The sequence below is a fragment of the Myotis daubentonii genome, chromosome 8 (assembly GCF_963259705.1).
Source record: "Myotis daubentonii chromosome 8, mMyoDau2.1, whole genome shotgun sequence".
In the NCBI taxonomy this organism is placed as follows: Eukaryota; Metazoa; Chordata; class Mammalia; order Chiroptera; family Vespertilionidae; genus Myotis; species Myotis daubentonii.
The window spans coordinates 16,811,841-16,829,965 of NC_081847.1; the positions used below are offsets into that span (position 1 = coordinate 16,811,841).

Sequence of the window (18,125 nt, forward strand, 5' to 3'; positions counted from 1 at the left end):
GTCAGCAAGGCCCCAGAATGTCAGAGCATCATGAATACAGCCTGTCTTGGTGTGGCTCAGCAGTTGAGCGTTGACCTGGTCAGGGCATATGCCTGGATTGTGGGCTGGATCCCCGGTGGGGGACATGCAGGAGGCAGCCTATTGATGATTCTCTCTCATCATCTTTCTATCTCTCCCTCTCCCTTCCTCTCTGAAATAAATAAAAACACAATTTTTAAAAAAAGAATACAGAGAATCTAGTTATTATAGAAATGTTTCAAACTGCTATAGTATGTGCCATCCCCCTTTAGTAGAGAAATGGAGTAATTTGGAGTTCTTTGTATATGGTTAAGAAAGCTTATAGAATGTGATAGCAAGGCATTCCCTTACGCTCCCCACCCCAATTAAAATACAATATACATGGATGGAGGAAGAGATTTAATTTTAAAATTTATACATGTTCTGGCTTCAGAATGCTACTCATTCATCTGTTTTTCAGCTATCACAGTCAGAAATCACAGATATACAGGATATTTGATTTTTAGATTCCTAATTTTTAAATTTATTCAAATTACCCCTTCAAATTAAATAAATGCTACTTTTTTTCCTTACTAGGGACCTGAACTTGTTCTTATAATCTGTAAAGTGTGGCCCAGTCTGGTCTGAAACGTAGAGTCCCCTCTGGGGTCCCCGTGCCGCTCTTGTTTGCTTTTTGTTGTTGGTGTTGCTCTGTGTAAGTGCTGTTACACACACATGCTACTTTGCTTATTGCCCCTTTACCTCTTTTTGCATAGTTTCACTTCTGCCTCTTGGTTTATGCAATTCTTTTTTTCAGGGACGGCCCTTTGCTTTCCTCCTCAGCTGGCCCATTCTTCCAATTTCTTCTGGCAACTCCTGCTAGAGCTGCCCATGCTTTTCTGTGAACACATATGGTACACCCCCGCTTGTTACAATTTAATTATAGCTGGATGTTCTTAGTTTTCCCTTAAGGTGGCTATGTCTTAGCTTCCTAATGAGACTATATAGTTCCTGAGGCCAGCAAACATTACTTATAATCTTTTGTATGCCTCACAGTGATTTGCACCTGTTAATATTTATTGTTGTATTAAATTCTCAACTTATATTCCATGCAGTTATTTGGTCTTTTTGTGTTAAAAACATTTTCTTTTTCACCTAAAAGTCTCTGGATAAAAGAGATAGGAAAAAAGATAGCAGAAGTCTGGCTAGATTTAGATCAGGTTTTGACATGAACAAGCTGCATGGCTTTTAAGGTACTGTTGTCAGCCAGGCTGGTGTGGCTCAGTGGGTGAGCGTCAACCATGAACCAAGAGGTCACTGGTTTGGGTTGCAGGCTCCATCCCAGTAGGGGGTGTGCGGGAGACAGCCAATGTTTCTCTCTCATCAGTGTTTCTGTCTCTCTATGCCTCTTCCTTCCTCTTTCTAAAAATCAATAAAAACATAATTTTTAAAAAAAGTATTGTTACCGGAGAAATGCGTGGATGGTCTTTTTCTGTTGCTAGTGGGAGCTGGTTACCGCTGGAATAAGTATTTCTGGAGGCCCCTGCAGGAGGATGAGATTACCTCCTTGTGTTTCCAATGTCCCATTTCCCTTCCTCCAGTCCAGGAAGAGGTGCAGCTGGAGACTCAGCAGAGCTAGAAGCAAAGGCGGTGTCCGTAGTTTCCATCCCATGGTGGAGCTGGGTCCGGCACAGCATTAGGCTAGTGGCAGCCCATTAGTCCATTATGTGTGGAGTCCACATGGCCTATGGAGCATAGGGCCCTGCAAGCCAGGAACAAAGAGTGCCAACTCCGTTGTGTAGGAGTCTAAGTATCTCAGATCTTCCTGTACTTGCCGTGGCCATGCCTACTCTGGCCAATGACCTGTTCCCAGGTGTTACTGAAAGCAAGTACCTTCCCACATCACCCTGACCTTACGGGCATGTGTCTGTTCTTCCTTTGTCCAGTCCCTTCCCCCAGGATCTGTGAGGAACAACAGATCTGGAGAGTGTTAAACTGCAGCTTCCTGGCAAAGCTACACAAATGGCATGTCCATAATATGTGGCCCTCCCCTTTACTCCTTTCCTGTTATTTATAACTAGTTAATTACAGTGGTATCAGTACTTAGCCCCTCTTTACCTTGGTTCCCATATACAAAAAGTGAGGGAATGGGACTAGATGAGCTCTGGGGTCTCTTCCAACTCTCCCAACTTATGATACTTCAAACGTAGCTCAGGAAGTTCACAAGGGAAGTAATTTTTAGCATGAAATTTAGTTTCATGCTTTCATTTAGTTTTAAATATTAAATTGATTTGACTCTGATTAGCCTTTGCATGTCTAAACATCTCAGTGGGCTTTTCCTCTAGAGCAGCTCTGTTCAATAGAACTTTCTGTGATGCTGGGGATATGCTATATCTGCTCTGCTAACGCAGTCAAACCTGTTAAGAATTTTTGTGAGTTTATTTGAGCCAAACAGTCGACAGTTGCTGGAAAGCAGAATCTCAATGGATTGGGATAATGCTCCAGAGAATGGTGGTTTTTCATTTATTTGTATACTTTCCAATCAAAGGAGGAGACATAGGTGGGTTACATGAAACCCATTGGTGATAGATTAGAGAGGCTGGAGAAAACAAGCGGAAAATCTCTGGGATCGGGTAAAAAGTAAAATGATAGACACATTGCTTAGGTGGGTACAGGATAGTTACAGTCAACAATTAACATGATAACAATGACAATGAAGGAATTTGTGGTATCTGCCCTGGTGCCCAGGACATTGGTTGTGCCCTTAGGGGTCCGGAAAAAAGGAAAGTTACAAGTTACTCTGACATTTCAATGATACTGTGTTATCATAGATGCAAAAAGACAATAAGCTCAGTTAAGGTATAGATTGACCTTTTCAGTGAAGATACTGGCCTAGGATGTAACTACCCACCATAACTGCTTTTAGTTAAAGTTTAATTTCAGACCATCCTTTGTAGTTACTTTAGGTCTTAGAGTTTGCAAGGCCTTCCTGAGCTTGTCAGGTTAGCATGTGGCCCCTCACGTCCACAGTTCTATCCAGTTAGGTAACCACTAGCCACATGGGCTCTTTAGTGCTTGAAATGTGGCTGGTATGACTGAGTGACTTACATTTTAATTTTAAGTACCTTAATTTAAATTTCTGTTGCGAGTAGCTGCCGATTAGGCCAAGAAGCTCTATGGTCTCCCAACAGAGCCTTGCTGTCTCATTTGAAAGACTCCTCTCTGTTAAACACTGGCTAATCCTCAGCATGTTGCATGTCTGTGTCCTCTGGGGCAGGGGACTTAAGGTTTAGTGTTTTACAGAAATGGTTTCCCTGGGCTTCTCAGGCATTGTTACCACAGTGTCCTTGGCCGAGGGGGGATAAGCATTTATTTACAATCGTAGGTTGGGGACGCATGCCTTTAAAGTGGCCTTCGGTAAACACAAAATTGAAGAGCCACACACAGTTTTATTTTACTCTTTTCATGTTTATTTTAAGATGACAATAATATTTTTAAAAATGGACAAATTACATAGTACTTTATCTCCCCACCACATTTTCCACCTCCACCCTCACCCCCAAGATAAAGAAAACACTTTTGGTGTCATTTCAGGATGATGCCCGCTGTTTCTCCCTCACCCCTTTTTTGGTGGGAGAGATCGGGCTGGGGAAGCATGGGCGTAAGAGGTGAACGGCAGTGGGGGGGATGCCCAGAGAGCAGAGGACAGGTGGGCTGCTTCAGGGGCTGACAGTGGAAGGGGCATAATACTGTGGTCACTAGTTTTGGTTTTCCTTTACTGTCGAAGATGACAGTTTGGTTGTCTGAAACTTACTGTAGGCCTCCTGCATATCGTCCCCCCCCTCCCCCCTCCCCCGCAGTATGGAGGTAATGCTGGATTGGAGCAGGACTCCTGTGTGCAGTCTTGCTGGGTGTAGTTATGCTTGGGAGTTATGATTGACCTGGGTTAATGCAGGACTGGCATGGAATTTCTGTCTTACTTTAATGGAATTCAACACTGGGTCTCTTGTTCTTCATTGTTCCAAGCGAGCGTATAGATAGCTGGTTTAGCCTCTGATTTTTTCCCTCAAAATATGGGGAAAGGCCTTTTAATAGCTTTCCTGAATATAACACATTTGGATCCAGTGCAGTGCCTGAAGTGTTTCAAAAGGGGAAACAAACAGCTGATTTTCATTCTATACAATTGCTTTGTATATGCCCTCCCATAATTTGAATATTGATTTTATTTCACATATAAATACATATATTTATACTTTTATGTTTAATAGCATCACTGTACTTCAGATATTAATAATGAAGAATTGCCTGAAGAAAAAGTAGAATTATAAATATAATAGTAATCCAAATAATTTTGAGATGTTTGTTTCCATTTCGCCTCCAAAACCTCCCCCCCCACCCCCACCCCCACACCTTCTCCCTCCTTCAATTGGTGGGACCGTTTATCTTTTATAATCTTTGAAAATGAAAACAACTTAGAACCTCCTGCAGAGGTTCAGTGCAAATGCACAGGCTGAATCATAGGCAAGTCAACTCATTCAAGGCAGGTGTCCTATAGGATTAAGTCAAAATTCTTTTTCTCTATGCAATGGCTTAATACCTCTTCTTATGAGCAAACAACACATAGAAAGACAGCAGAGTTTTATGTTTATAATTAACCTTTTCTACAGCTTCTGCTTTTTTTGGTTTTTATTTGTTGTTACTCCAGACTCTCCAGTGTTCAAAAGTGTTTCCATGCTGCTCCCTCCTCCCCACAGACGGAGGACGGACTTCCTTCCACAAACTTCTCACTCTATTGCTTTTTTTCCTTAAGGAACACTTTACTGTTGTCGAGTATTTGTTCGTTAAAGGAACACTTTACTGTTACTGAGTGGAGGCAGGACAAGAACAAATAACATGAACAGGAAAAACAGATTCTTCATAAATCCTTGGAATTTAAAATCTTTTTGAATTCAAATATTTGGATACTTCAGTAGATTTTTTCTTTTTAAAGAATGGTTCCAGTTTGGAATGTAGCTCCTGGGTCATGCCATAATTCTAAATGTTGGATAGCAACTGAGAAAGGCCAGTTCAGATATCCTGAAGAACATTTAAAAAAGACGGGGACACCCCTCTCACCCATCTTCCCTTCCCAAAGCTACCTTGTGTTCCTTGGCAAGCAAAACCAGTGCCACTGGTTATCATGACCAGAATATTGGGGCACCTTTATGACAATGGGGCATATTTTAATGTGTTATATGTATTTTAAATGGTCATGGAAGTGCCTAATTCTTCTGGCTCTCTTCATAACATTAGCCATACTAGTTTTTATTATTGTTGAGCTTTCGGTTGGGAACAGCTCTAAATGATAGCATTATTATTATGGCATAGTGCGACCTGCTCCACAATATCCCTTAAGACCCTGTCTGTAGGGAGTAGAGGACTGGGTGGCCTGTTAGGCTCTTTCTCACTGGGTTCATGTATTGCCTGTGGGGGCGAGTTTGCTCAGTAGTCATTCCTTAGTGCTGTGTCCTATACCAGGTACTGGGGAAATGATAAAGCATAGGGCACAGATCTCTAATTGACAAGCAAATGGTTATTCTGCGTCTACTTTTGTGAGTTTTTTCTTCCTGTTAATCCTCAACTGAGGACATGGATTTTTTTTTCTCTAAAAGGGAGGGAGGAAGAGGAGGAGGAGGAGGAGGAGAGAGAGAGAGAGAGAGAGAGAGAGAGAGAGAGAGAGAGAGAGAGAAAGGGAGAAAGAAAAGGGACACATAGATCAGTTGCCTCCGCCTGTGCCCGGCCTGGGCTCAGGATCGAACCAGCAAGCCAGGCACATGCCCTTGACTGGGAATCAAACCCACTATCCTTCGGTGTGTGGGCAGACGACCATCTGACCACTTAGACACACCAGCCAGGGCCTGGTGTCTACTTTTGACCATGAAATGTTTGTGAGCTCTGCAAACTGGAAGATAGCAACAAAACATAAACATCTAGTCCTTTCTGGAGACTCTTTGAATGCATTGTTTGTGGTTAAAATTTGATCATCTTATTATAGCACATAAATAATTTTAATTAAATTACAAGTGTCTGAGTTGAAAGGAGCCATTTTCAATGGAAATTTTAATTTTTAAAATTAATGTTTAAGACTATAGTGTTCCTTATGCCTCAGGACTTAGGTGTGAAATTTGGGATTCAACCAATAGGATACACTGAATTACTCAGTCTACCTTCAGGGAAGGGAAACTGGAGATAAGATGTTTGTGAAAGTCTGAAATTACATTCTTGCGATTATCTGCTGCAGCCCAGGTGCCCTGAGCTTAGAGGCATGCTGGTCCCTCTCACGACTCATTGGTAACTGACACTCCGGAGCAGGTCCTCTGGGAGGCAGCAGTAGCAAGTGTTTCTAAGAACCCTTTAAGGGCAGATGGTGGAAACCACACCCTTTAAGGGTAAATTATATGGAAAATTCACAATAAAACTTAAGTATGTTGTATTTATTGTTAGAACAGCAGACACTCTGTAGAGTGTTTTTCTTTTAATTGAGTGGAATTAATGTGTTAACACAATTTGGGTGAGTTGATTTCATGTATATGTATATGTATATGTATATGTATATGTATATGTATATGTATATGTATATGTATATGTATACGTATACGTATACGTATATGTATATATAAATTTAGGAGGGAGTTGTACCAATATTTGCTGTGTTATGAATCTTCTATAGCTTGTTTTGTTTGGATGTGTAGCATGGTGGCTGTTACAGAGTGACACCTAGTGTTTGATGTGCTTGTGACACTGGACTGGTTGGAAGGGAATAGTCTGGCTTGAAGCCTGCAGGGCATCAGCTGCTCCTGCGGACTTTCTCTGAGTGAACTTGGAGGAGTGACCAGTCCAGAGATGACTGCAGGTCTGCAGTACTTCCTAATTGCACTGAAGTGAGCATTTAAATCCTCTTAAGTTTCTAGGGTGATGGGAACCACGTGGTGGCACCTCACAGGGGCTTTGTGATTTCTAGTCATCATTTAACCTAAAAACTCTCTGGAAGTGATGTGTGTGTGTGTGTGTGTGTGTGTGTCTGGAAGTGATGTGTGTGTGTGTGTGTGTGTGTGTGTGTGTGTGTGTGTGTGTGTGTGAGAGAGAGAGAGAGAGAGAGGGATAGAGATAGAGAGATAGAGAGATAGAGATAGAGATAGAGATAGATAGAGAGAGAGAGAGAAAGAGAGAAAGAGAGAGAGAAAATGGCACAGAAAAGACAGCCACAGAAAAGACAGACAGTCAACTTGTACTGGTACCAGAATTGAAGAGATCTGAAAAATGTAGTTTTTAGCCAGAAAGTAGAAGCGTGCATGAAATGAAGAAGAGGATGGCAGATTTGGTTGTGTAAAAAGGCTCCTCCCAAATCTGTTTCAGTGAGTGCTCTATTCCGGGCAAAACAACATATTGTGGATAGAATTATACGTTGTCAATTTTGAAGATTTGTGAAGATCTGTGGATGTTCTCTCATTAAAAGTAAAACAAGAGTCTAGTGCAATTTGGTTTTCTTTAAAAAGAGATTAGACCTTTGCACGATCTTAATTTAAGCAAAGTGAAAAAATAACCTTACAGTCTCTCAAATGCATATGCTTCCAAGTTTTTGAATATTGCATTTTTACGAAAGGAATTTATAGGGATGGCATTGGTTCACAAAATCATACAGATTTCAAGTGTACCGCTCAACATTGCATTTTTAGTATCTAATAAAAATGGTTTCCTACTTGTATCTGTCTATTTATTTTGATCACTATTGATAGTGTTTTTCTCTATTCCAAGGTTCTATATAGCTCCGGGATGGCGAACCTATGACACGCGTGTCAGAGGTGACACGAGAACTCATTTTTTTGGTTGATTTTTCTTTGTTAAATTGCATTTAAATATATAAAATAAATATCAAAAATAGAAGTCTTTGTTTTACTATGGTTGCAAATATCAAAAAATTTCTATATGTGACATGGCCCCAGAGTTAAGTTAGGGTTTTTCTTTTTTTTTTTTTTTTTTTTTTTAATATATTTTATTGATTTTTTACAGAGAGGAAGGGAGAGAGATAGAGAGTTAGAAACATCGATGAGAGAGAAACATCGATCAGCTGCCTCCTGCACATCTCCTACTAGGGATGTGCCTGCAACCAAGGTACATGCCCTTGACCGGAATCGAACCTGGGACCTTTCAGTCCGCAGGCCGACGCTCTATCCACTGAGCCAAACCGGTTTCGGCGAGTTAGGGTTTTTCAAAATGCTGACACACCGAGCTCAAAAGGTTCACCATCACTGGTATAGCTCATGAACGTGCTCTTAGATACCTTCTTCTGCGTCTTACCTCAGTCTTTGTTCAGAGCCTCAGTTTCCCCCCTACTGGAATATCTGCTAATTAGTGATCTTCTGCCCCTTCTTTCTCCCTTACCTACCTGGAATGCTCTGTGTGCAATGTAATTCTGACTCCTGTGGCCTTTAGAACTCCCCAGCAAGGCTTTCAAGGCCCTTCCTGACCTGGCTTTTCCCTCCCAATCCATCCCTTATCTCCTATCTTACTTCTATCCTCTCTGGCAACCTTTTGAAGGTCCCCAGACAAAGAAGCAGATCTCCTCCCAACTACCCCCATGCCCCTTAGTCTGCCTAAAATGCCCTTCTTATATATTCTTTAGGATCCAACTCAAGGCTGGTCTCCCTTTTTTCTTTTAATTCAAATTTAAATCATTCAGAATTAAAATAGTATGATATAAATGAATTTCACTTTTGTGTAATTTTAAAGTTATTTATTTTTTTAATTCTTAACATTTTTTTCAATTGCAGTTTACAATCATTATTTCGTATTAGTTTCAAGTGTTTTTTTAACTTTATTAATTTTAAAAATTAAAAAAATTTAAATTACATTTTTCCTTTAATACTAATTTATATTACTTCAGGTGTTTTTATTTTTTATTTCTTTAAAAATATTTTTATTGATTTTAGAGAGGAAGGGCGAGGGAGAGAAAAGTAGAAACATCAATGATGAGAGAGAATAATTGATCGGCTTCCTCCTGCATCCCTCACACTGGGGATCAAGCCTGCAACCCGGGCATGTGCTGTGACGGGAATCAAACTGGTTCATAGGTTCATGCTCAGCCACTGAGCCAGGCTGGCCAGACAGGGTGTTTTTATTTTTAAAAATATTTTAATTTGAATAATATTAAACTGTTAAAGAACAAAATTCAACTGAGAAAATTAAACAGATTTTATTGGCTTTTTTGTAAACATTTTTTTGACATTCTGTAATATTTTATATTAGTTTTAATATTTTATATTAGTACAGCACAGTGATTAGATAATTATATAATTTATGAAGTGATCTCCCCGATAATTCTAGTACCCACTTGGCACCATATGTAATTACAATATTATTGACTATGTTTCCTATGCTGTACTTTACATCCTTTGACTGTTTTGTAACTACCAATTTGTGCTTCTTATTTCCTTCACTTTTTTCACCCAGCCTCCTGTTCCCCTCAGGAAATCCTTAGTTTTTTCTCTGTTTTTGTTTTGTTTATTTTGTTCTTTAGATTCCACATATAAGTTAAATCATATATTTGTCTTTCTCTGTCTGACTTCTTTCACTTACCATAAAACTCTATAGGTCCATTGCAAATGGTAAAATTTCATTCTTTTTTATGGCCAAATAATATTTTATTGTACATATGTACCAGAGCTTTCTTATCCACTCATCTATTGATGGGCACTTAGGTTGCATATCTTGGCTATTATAAATAATGCTGTAGTGAACATAGGGGCACATATATTTTTTTGAATTAGTGTTTTGGTTTTCTTTGGATATATAGCTAGAAGTGGAATTGCTGGGTCATGAGGCAATTTCATTTTTAATTTGTTGAGGAACCTCCATACAATTTTTCATAGTGGCTGCACGAATTTGCAACCTTCACCAACAGTGTATGAGGGTTCTATTTTCTCCACATCCTTACCAGCGCTTGTTGATGATAGCCATTCTGACAGATATGAGGTATTATCTCATTATGGTTTATTTAAAATATTTTTTTTATTTTTCAGTTACAGTTGATGTACAATATTATTAGTTTCATGTGTACAACCCCGTGATTAGACATTTATATTACTTACAAAGTGATCACTCTAATAAATCTAATACTCATTTGACACCATACATGCTTATAATTATTATTGACTGTATTCCCTATACTGCACTTTATATCCCCATGACTATTTTGTAGCTACCAATTTATACTTCTTCATCCTTTCACCTTTTTTACCCATTCCAACTCCCCTCCTATGTTGCAAACATAAAAATATTCTCTGTATCCAAGAGTCTGTTTCTGGTCTCCTTGTTTGTTTGTTTGTTTACTTATTTATTTTGTAGTTCCTTATTTTAGTTCTATTTCTCTTAAAATTTAAGGTTCCAAACAAGTGTTGACATTCAGAGCTCAATTAAAATATTTTGTCCATATCAGGAAGTCAAGTCATTTTTAGTAAGAGATGAGTGGCCAGGCCCAAGACAATTGAAGAATAAGTTGCCCTTTCCATAGGTCTACCTGGAAGTGTCCTTGCCGCCGAGCTCCTCCTCACTTTGGTCTTTCTAAAGCCAGACTATCCTTTTAGCACAGGCATTCACAGGATGTTTCTTTTAAGCATAACTACTCAGTTCTCATCATAGTTTTCTGAGCATTTATAACTCAGAGGGTTACTGGACTTCTGTTCTCTTCCTGGTCAACATTTTCTTGACCTAGCATCTTGTATCATGCAGCTAGTTTCAGGGAAAGTTTCTCCCCTTTTCCTCTACTTTGGGATATGTTTTGTTGGGCATTGCTTTAGTATACCTTATATTAGCTAATACGTAATATTTTTTCTCATTTTTCATTGTCTTCCCTTTCTAAGTGGAATTGAAATCAAGTGTGAATCTACTGGTCATTTGGTAATTATTTGAAAAAAAATGTTTCCCACAAAAATTTAATTACAGTCAGCAATTTTATTTTACTTCTTTTAATTCCTTACCTGAGGGTAGACAAGGAGGGGATGGAGAGAGTGAAAAAATTGATGTGAGAGAGAAACATCCATTAGTTGCCTGACACATGTGCCTGACCAGGGATCAAACCCATAACCCTGGAATGTGCTCTTACCAGGAATTGAACTTATGACCCCTTCAGTGTACGGGACAACGATAGCAATTTTAAAGTACACCATAGATAGCATCTTGTAAAAACTCCAGCTTAAATTTCACATTATTCCTGGTCATGCAGTAGGTTCTGAAGAAGAAAGAACTATGGATAATCAGTTAAAAGAATGACAGATTCCCTGTTGTGCTGATCAGTTAGTAATACCTAATTTTGATTTCGAGTGTGCTATAATGGATTACCATATAGATGTAGCTGAGCACTGAGCATTAAACAGAGCCATGTGTTTTTCTGAAAAGTAATATTTATTCACACTGTGTGGCTTTCCTGAAAAAATTTTCTTTATTTTACTCTCCAGTGAAACTATAAGGTGTCAATAGTTTATATGGCATTCACAGTAGTGTAGCTTAGAATATTGGCTGCAGTAGAAATGCCATATTGTATATGCCTCAGTGAAGTAGGCTTCATCTGGGACTTTCTAGGGGCAGGCTTAGCATTTAGACACAGATGGTTGCGTGGGTCTTTATTTTTATTGACCTCATAGACTTAGTATATAAAATGGCCATTGCAATATTTGGGTGCAAAAAGAAATTTCAGTGTGGATGGTGTTTTGGCCTTTGAGTTCTATAGTATTCTGTCCCTTTAGAAATATTTTTAGTAGCTCTGGCATTGGGCATTGTGTTACATACCTGAACATTATTGAATTTATTTTTAAGTGTTTTTAAAATTCATCCACTTTGTAAGTCTGAAAACTTTTATTCAGAAGTGATGATAGTGATAGGCCCGACAGAATAAGTTAGAGATTCCTTGTGTCTAACTGAAAGTACCCAAACATCTAGATGCATCAACTTGCTGTATTCTTTGTTTCTTTTTTCTTTATTGCATACTAAGAAAAGAAACCTAAATCATGAAAACAAATAAGTATTTTGAAAATCTGAAAAGCATGACTTGGTGCCAAATTGGTTTCCTGAGTAAAGTAAAGAACAGTGCGCGTGCAGACATTCGTCTAGTCCAAGATAAGATCTATCCGGACCTCTACAGTAATTTTCTTAGTATCTTCTATAAGACATTTTAAAATTAACTGGCAAGATGGGATCAGAAGATGATCCTGGAATGTAGCTGATGTGCCAAGTCCCCTTGGAGGAAAATGCATGAGAAAATAAGACACTGGGTCTCTGCTGTATCATTTGCTCAAGAAGGAGGCAGAAAAGTACAGGAAGGACTCAGTGCACCCAGGCTTCCATCAGTATGAGGCAACAGTCAACCGATGAGAAGCATTGTCAGTAGAGATTGTGTCCCTGAAGTAGGGTACCCTTCTCTTAGTTCCACGATCTCTTCATATGATGAGAATATTCTAATTAATCATTCACATATTATTGTGGCAGACATAGAGATGTGCTGCTCACATTCCCTTTTAATATGTTTTATTGATTTTTCACAGAGAGGAAGGGAGAGAGACAGAGAGAGTTAGAAACATCGATGAGAGAGAAACATCGATCAGCTGCCTCCTGCACATCCCCCACTGGGGATGTGCCCGCAACCCAGGCACATGCCCTTGACCGGAATCGAACCCGGGACCTCTCAGTCCGCAGGCTGACACTCTATCCACTGAGCCAAACCGGTTTTGGCGCTCACATTCCCTTTTAAAGAAAGAATTTGCTGTCCAGCTGTAAGGAGTGGATTAGTGGCAGCCTCTGCCTGTTTATGCCTTTAGCTTTCTAGCCATGGTCAGTCACCCTCTTAACATGATCACCTATAGGGGGAGTTAAACCTGGGACAGTAATCTCTTTAAAACATTCAGGAAGCTTGCATGGGGCAAGTAAAAGAAACTGTTCCCATAGGGGTATAGGATAAAGTACAGTCTATATGTTATTACAAATAATTATTTTATTTTATTTTCTGAAACATATATAGTAATCACTACGGGCCTGTCATAAAAACATTTCATTTCATTTGTAGTTTATTTTCTTTTTATGTCTTATGATTTTGTTGTTATTGTGTGTGTGTTTTTTTTATAGAAAATACTACAGTTTCTACCTGAACGCATTTTCTTTCGATGGCATTACCAGAGTATAGGTAAGAACAATTAAATATTTTTTAAAGTAATATAGATATCTTTTCATTGAATTTTCAGCATTTTTTAAAATAATTAACACCATCAAGATAGGTTATAGCAAGGAAAATCAGCAAGGGTATGCTAATTAAAACCAAGACAAGACCAACCTGGATTTTGAAGGAAAATATAATATTTTTCTACGCTGAAGTGTGGTTGGTAGAATAGCAGCAGCATACTCAACAGAGAGCTTGTTAAAAAACGCAGAATTTCAGGCCCAGCCGGATCTGCTGAATTGTACTCTGAGTTTTTAAACAAGAGCCCCAGGGATTCCTGTGCAAAAAAGTTTGGAAACATGGATCTAGAATTTTAAGGTAATTTTACATTTTTACTTACAAAAATATCTTGTTCTTCAAGCTTTGATCATTGGCTAAAAATCCTTCTGTTTGAATGCTGTAGAATGTGGCAGCAAGAGGGAACGTGAAATAGAGCAAGTTGCCACGACTGCCCTTTCTGTCCAACTCTTGATATCGGACATTACATCTCAATGTAGTATTCACAGCACAACTGGAGTAATTTGTGGTATTGATTGTGAACTTGACCTTCTGTTTAAAGTGTTGGTTTAGTCCTTTATTTAGCCTTAGAAGACTGACATTTCCTACAACTTTCCTTTATTACATGACTAGAGGCCCGGTGCATGAAATTTGTGCACTCGGCGGGGGGGGGGGGGGCCTGTCCCTCAGCCTGGCTGCACCCTCTCGCAATCCGGGAGCCCTTGGGGGATGTCCAACTGCTGTGGAGGCAGGAGAGGCTCCCACCACCACTGCTGCACTCGCCAGCTGTGAGCTTGTCTTCTGGTTAAGCAATGCTCCGTGGGAGCGCACTGATTACCAGAGGGCAGCTCCTGTGTTGAGTGCCCTCTGGTGGTCAGTGCATGTCATAGCAACTGGCTGTTCTGCCATTCAGTCAATTTGCATATTAGCCTTTTATTATATAGGATTGTATAGGATTGTATTTGAGGAGAGCATAGCCTCATTATGGAATCTTAACTATTTGATCATTCATACAGTCAAATATTTACTGAAGGAGAGATATTTGTGTGCAAAGTTCTGGGGCAAAAACAAAGAATATCTCACCATCCTTGTATAAGCCAATTGCCTAGTGGGGGTTAGATGAGAAAAAGTAATTACAGTATAACTGTCACTTTGAAAGAAGTATAATGGCAGCAAAGAAGAAAAGTTGAATAATTCTATTCAGAGGAATTGAGTAACACAAGAGAGATAATTTTAATCTGAGCCTTGAAAGGCGAGTGTGGAAAGGGCTTTTTAGGTAGAAAAATCAATATATAAAGACATGGAACCTGAAAGAACATGGCTTATTTAGTGGATATTCTAAAATTCAGAATGTTAATTTTAACTTAGGATTATTTATGTGAAAAATGTGACTGATTCTTATATAAACAATTTAAAATTATCTATAATAATAAAAGTGTAATATGCTAGCTAATTAGACCAGATAGCCAAACAACCTTTCCAGACTACCTTCTGGACGAAGCTGGCTGCAAGGGCCGAGGCAAGCCACCGCAGCTGTGAGGGCTGAGCCCCTTGAATGAATTTCGGTGTATCGGGCCTTTACATTTATAAATGTAAAGAAAGTAAAGTATATATGGCACATACATTGAACTGAATTACTAAATTATTAAAGATAAGTGCCGTGGTCTTTAAATCTTTCAAACACATAGAGAAAGGTTTTCTTTAAATTTTAGAGAATTATTGATAGCATTTCTGCTAATTGATGCTTTGACTTTGTATATTTAAATTAAAGTAAAATTAAGTCAAATGTTAAGTATAATCTAAAGATTCATCATGCGGATTTGTTATTTTCCATGATATAGCAGGAATTGGTGACAATGAGAAATAACTAAGTGAAGTATTTTTTTTCAGTTTGTGTTAGCTATAATCTTTCAATTTTGTTTGTAATTTATATGAAAACCATACTCATTTTCTTCAGATAGTACTTTAAAATGTCTGAAGACTGGTAGGCTCCTTTCAGCATGAATGAATTTATTAGAACTATGTGTGGAAATTAATTTGTGAAATATGTTGTGAAACTTTGTGCATCTACTAGACAGTATGTGTTAGTACTTTACTTCTGCCTAATACCACATGGTTACTGTTAAAATTGCTGGTACATTGCTTCTCGGCCTTTTGGCTAAGATCAAGTGTAGTATCTGTTCTTATCAGTTTAAAATGGCTGGTACAAGTAGCTTTGATAGCATCTTACCAGGAACACTGACTCCTGGATTGGGATTACCAAGTACTAGGTCTCCTGAGCCATCGTAAGAGCAGGTGTTGTTTATCTAGCGCAGGAGTCCTCAAACTACGGCCCGCGGGCCACATGCGGCCTGCCGAAGACATTTATCCGGCCCGCCGGGTGTTTTTGCCGCCGCTGCCTGTCCTGCTTAGCAGCCGACTCGTCCCGGGCCCGCAGTGCGCATGTGTGGAATGTCTGAGGGACAGTGAACTGGCCGCCTGTTTAAAAAGTTTGAGAACCTCTGATCTAGCCTATGTAGTAGTAGAATAAGCTGGCCCTGTAACGTACTCAGAATGAGCCATGTTTCAGAACATGGCTGAAGTTTAACCATTTGCATGTAAAAGAATTCTTATAATTGATGATTATATACTTAGTGCTTGAATCAAACAGGCTCTTTTCAGATAAGTATATTTTTCCATGATTTATCAAATTGGGTAGGAATTGATGTTAGACAGGTCCACATCCCTTTTATGATGATCTTCAAGCTAGATGTGCTTTGAAATGAGAATCCTGTATAATAATCCTGTATAATAAAGAGGTAATATGCAAATTGACCCTCACACCCTCACAAAGATGGCTGCCTACAACCAGGCCAGCAGGGGGTTAGTGAGGGACGACCAAACAACTGAATAGCAGGCTGCATGGGGCAACCAGGCCAGCAGGAGGAGGCAGTTGGGGGCGAGCAGGCCAGCCGGGGGGGGGCGCAATTAGGGGAGATTAGGCTGGCAGGGGGGGCAATGAGGGACAACTAGGCCAGCAGGGGTGGCAGTTGAGAGCAACCAGGCCGGCAGGGGGGCAGTTAGGAACAGCCAGGCTGGCAGGGAGGGGGCAGTTGAGGGTGACCTGGCTGGCAGCGGCAGGTAGTTAGGGGCGATCAGGCTGGCACACAGAGGCAGTGAGGGTGGTCAGGCCAGTGGGGGGGGGGGGGGTGGCAGTTAGGGGCGACCAGGCAGGCAGGCAGGCAGGCAGGGGAGCGATTAGGAGCCAGTGGTCCAGGATTGTGAGAGGGATGTCCAAGTGCCGGTTTAGGCCCGATCCCTGGGATCGGGTTAAACCAGCAGTTGGACATCCCCCAAGGGGTCCTGGATTGCGAGAGGGTGCAGGCTGGGCTGAGGGGACCCCCACCCCCCACTGCCGTGCATGAATTTCGTGCACTGGGCCTCTACTATTTCAGATTTAGAATGGCACTATGGTGTATTGATGTACAGTGAATATTCACACAGTGTTAATGTCTGTAGATAACACTCCTAAGGATCTGGGCAGCACCCCGTAACCAAGAGAGTTATTACTTATGTAGCCTAACATAGGAGTATTCATCATCAGTGGGCTAATTCAGCAGAACCTCAGGTTAGTCAGGTATTGACATCACATGAGTTCAGAGCAGGTCAGTTCCTGTCCACTGAAAAATTACACAAAAACCTTCAGATTTCTTAGCTTTTCAGATTTTGCAATTGCTTATTAGGGATTAGGGATTTGTAATTCTACACTTTTTTTTTTTAACATATGTCACTGTGCCTCTTGCATTCTTCCCAGTTTATTTGGACTTGTTAAAACCATTACTATTTGTCACTCAAGGTATTGACCAAGTTAGTTGTAGAAACTAAGAAACTATAATGAAATTCCAGATTTCAAAGGAATGTGCCTTAAATTTTGTCTTAGCTTTGGCATCTTGACTTTTACACAACCTCTGAGGCTAGCGCAGGAAGCTTTCAATAGCCAGTAGCTGACGTTTTAGGTTTCTACTATCCTTACTTACTTTAGTTTTTTACATTCTAAATCTAGTATTCCATATGTAGTAGGAAGAACAGTGCTATATAAACATTTTTTAAGATTAAAAAAATATTATTTTTCAAGTACAGTTGGCATTCAGTATTATTTTATTTAGTTTCAGGTGTACAGCATAGTGGATAGACAGTCATGTTTTAGAAAGTGATCCGCCCAATATTTCAAGCACCCACCAGGCATAATATTATCAACAGTATTGCCTATGCTTTATTTTACCCAAATCATAAAGATCTTCTCCTGTGTCTTCTAGAAGTTTTATACTTACATGTTTCACGTTTATGTCCTTGATTTATTTTGAGTTAATTTTTGTTAATTTCAAATTCCTCCAGTGGACTGCTGCTCTCTTGCATTTATCATAGACATTTATAGTGCCAGAAGGTTCTGTGTTTCTGCTCCACTGGCAACTTTCAGCAGATCTTGCAGGCCAGCTCCCAGAGGGCATTTCTCTATGTTTTTGCCCCTTTGCTGGGGTTGGGGGAGGCATACTGCATTTCTTATTAATTGTTTGAGGCATGATATATAGAGGGAGTTTTTAAAAAATTAAATTAAGAATGGATTTGATAATGTTAAATTTAGATTCGAACTATGTTTGTGAATTTACGGCCTTGAAAAAGATTTTTAAATGATTGTCAGTTCTTCCTGAGTAGAAATTATCAAGAATGGCAATTCTTGGAATTGAAAATGAGATGAGCAAGAAAGTAGATTTAGAAAATATTGATGAATTTGGTTCTGTTAAAGCAAAATTATATTACATTCTGTTTTATAAATAAAATATTTAAATAATGTGATTTTAAAATACTTTTTAATATTGAGTTTTTTGATTTTTCAATATTTTTTTGACAT

At 39.4% G+C, this 18,125-nt stretch overlaps 1 protein-coding gene and 1 non-coding gene across 6 annotated transcripts in view; both read left to right on the plus strand.

Annotated features, from left to right (window-relative positions):
• Positions 1 to 18,125, plus strand: part of RALGAPA2 (Ral GTPase activating protein catalytic subunit alpha 2) — a 295,521-nt gene that overhangs the window by 35,650 nt on the left and 241,746 nt on the right. For all 5 annotated transcript variants that reach the window (XM_059705412.1, XM_059705417.1, XM_059705413.1 and 2 more), the window contains exon 4: positions 13,150 to 13,207. In XM_059705412.1, coding sequence (XP_059561395.1) covers positions 13,150 to 13,207 — 58 coding nt within the window. The remainder of the gene's footprint in view (positions 1 to 13,149; positions 13,208 to 18,125) is intronic.
• On the plus strand, positions 15,376 to 15,562 carry LOC132240381 (U2 spliceosomal RNA). The gene has a single exon (XR_009454299.1). It is a non-coding gene; the product is annotated as a U2 spliceosomal RNA (small nuclear RNA).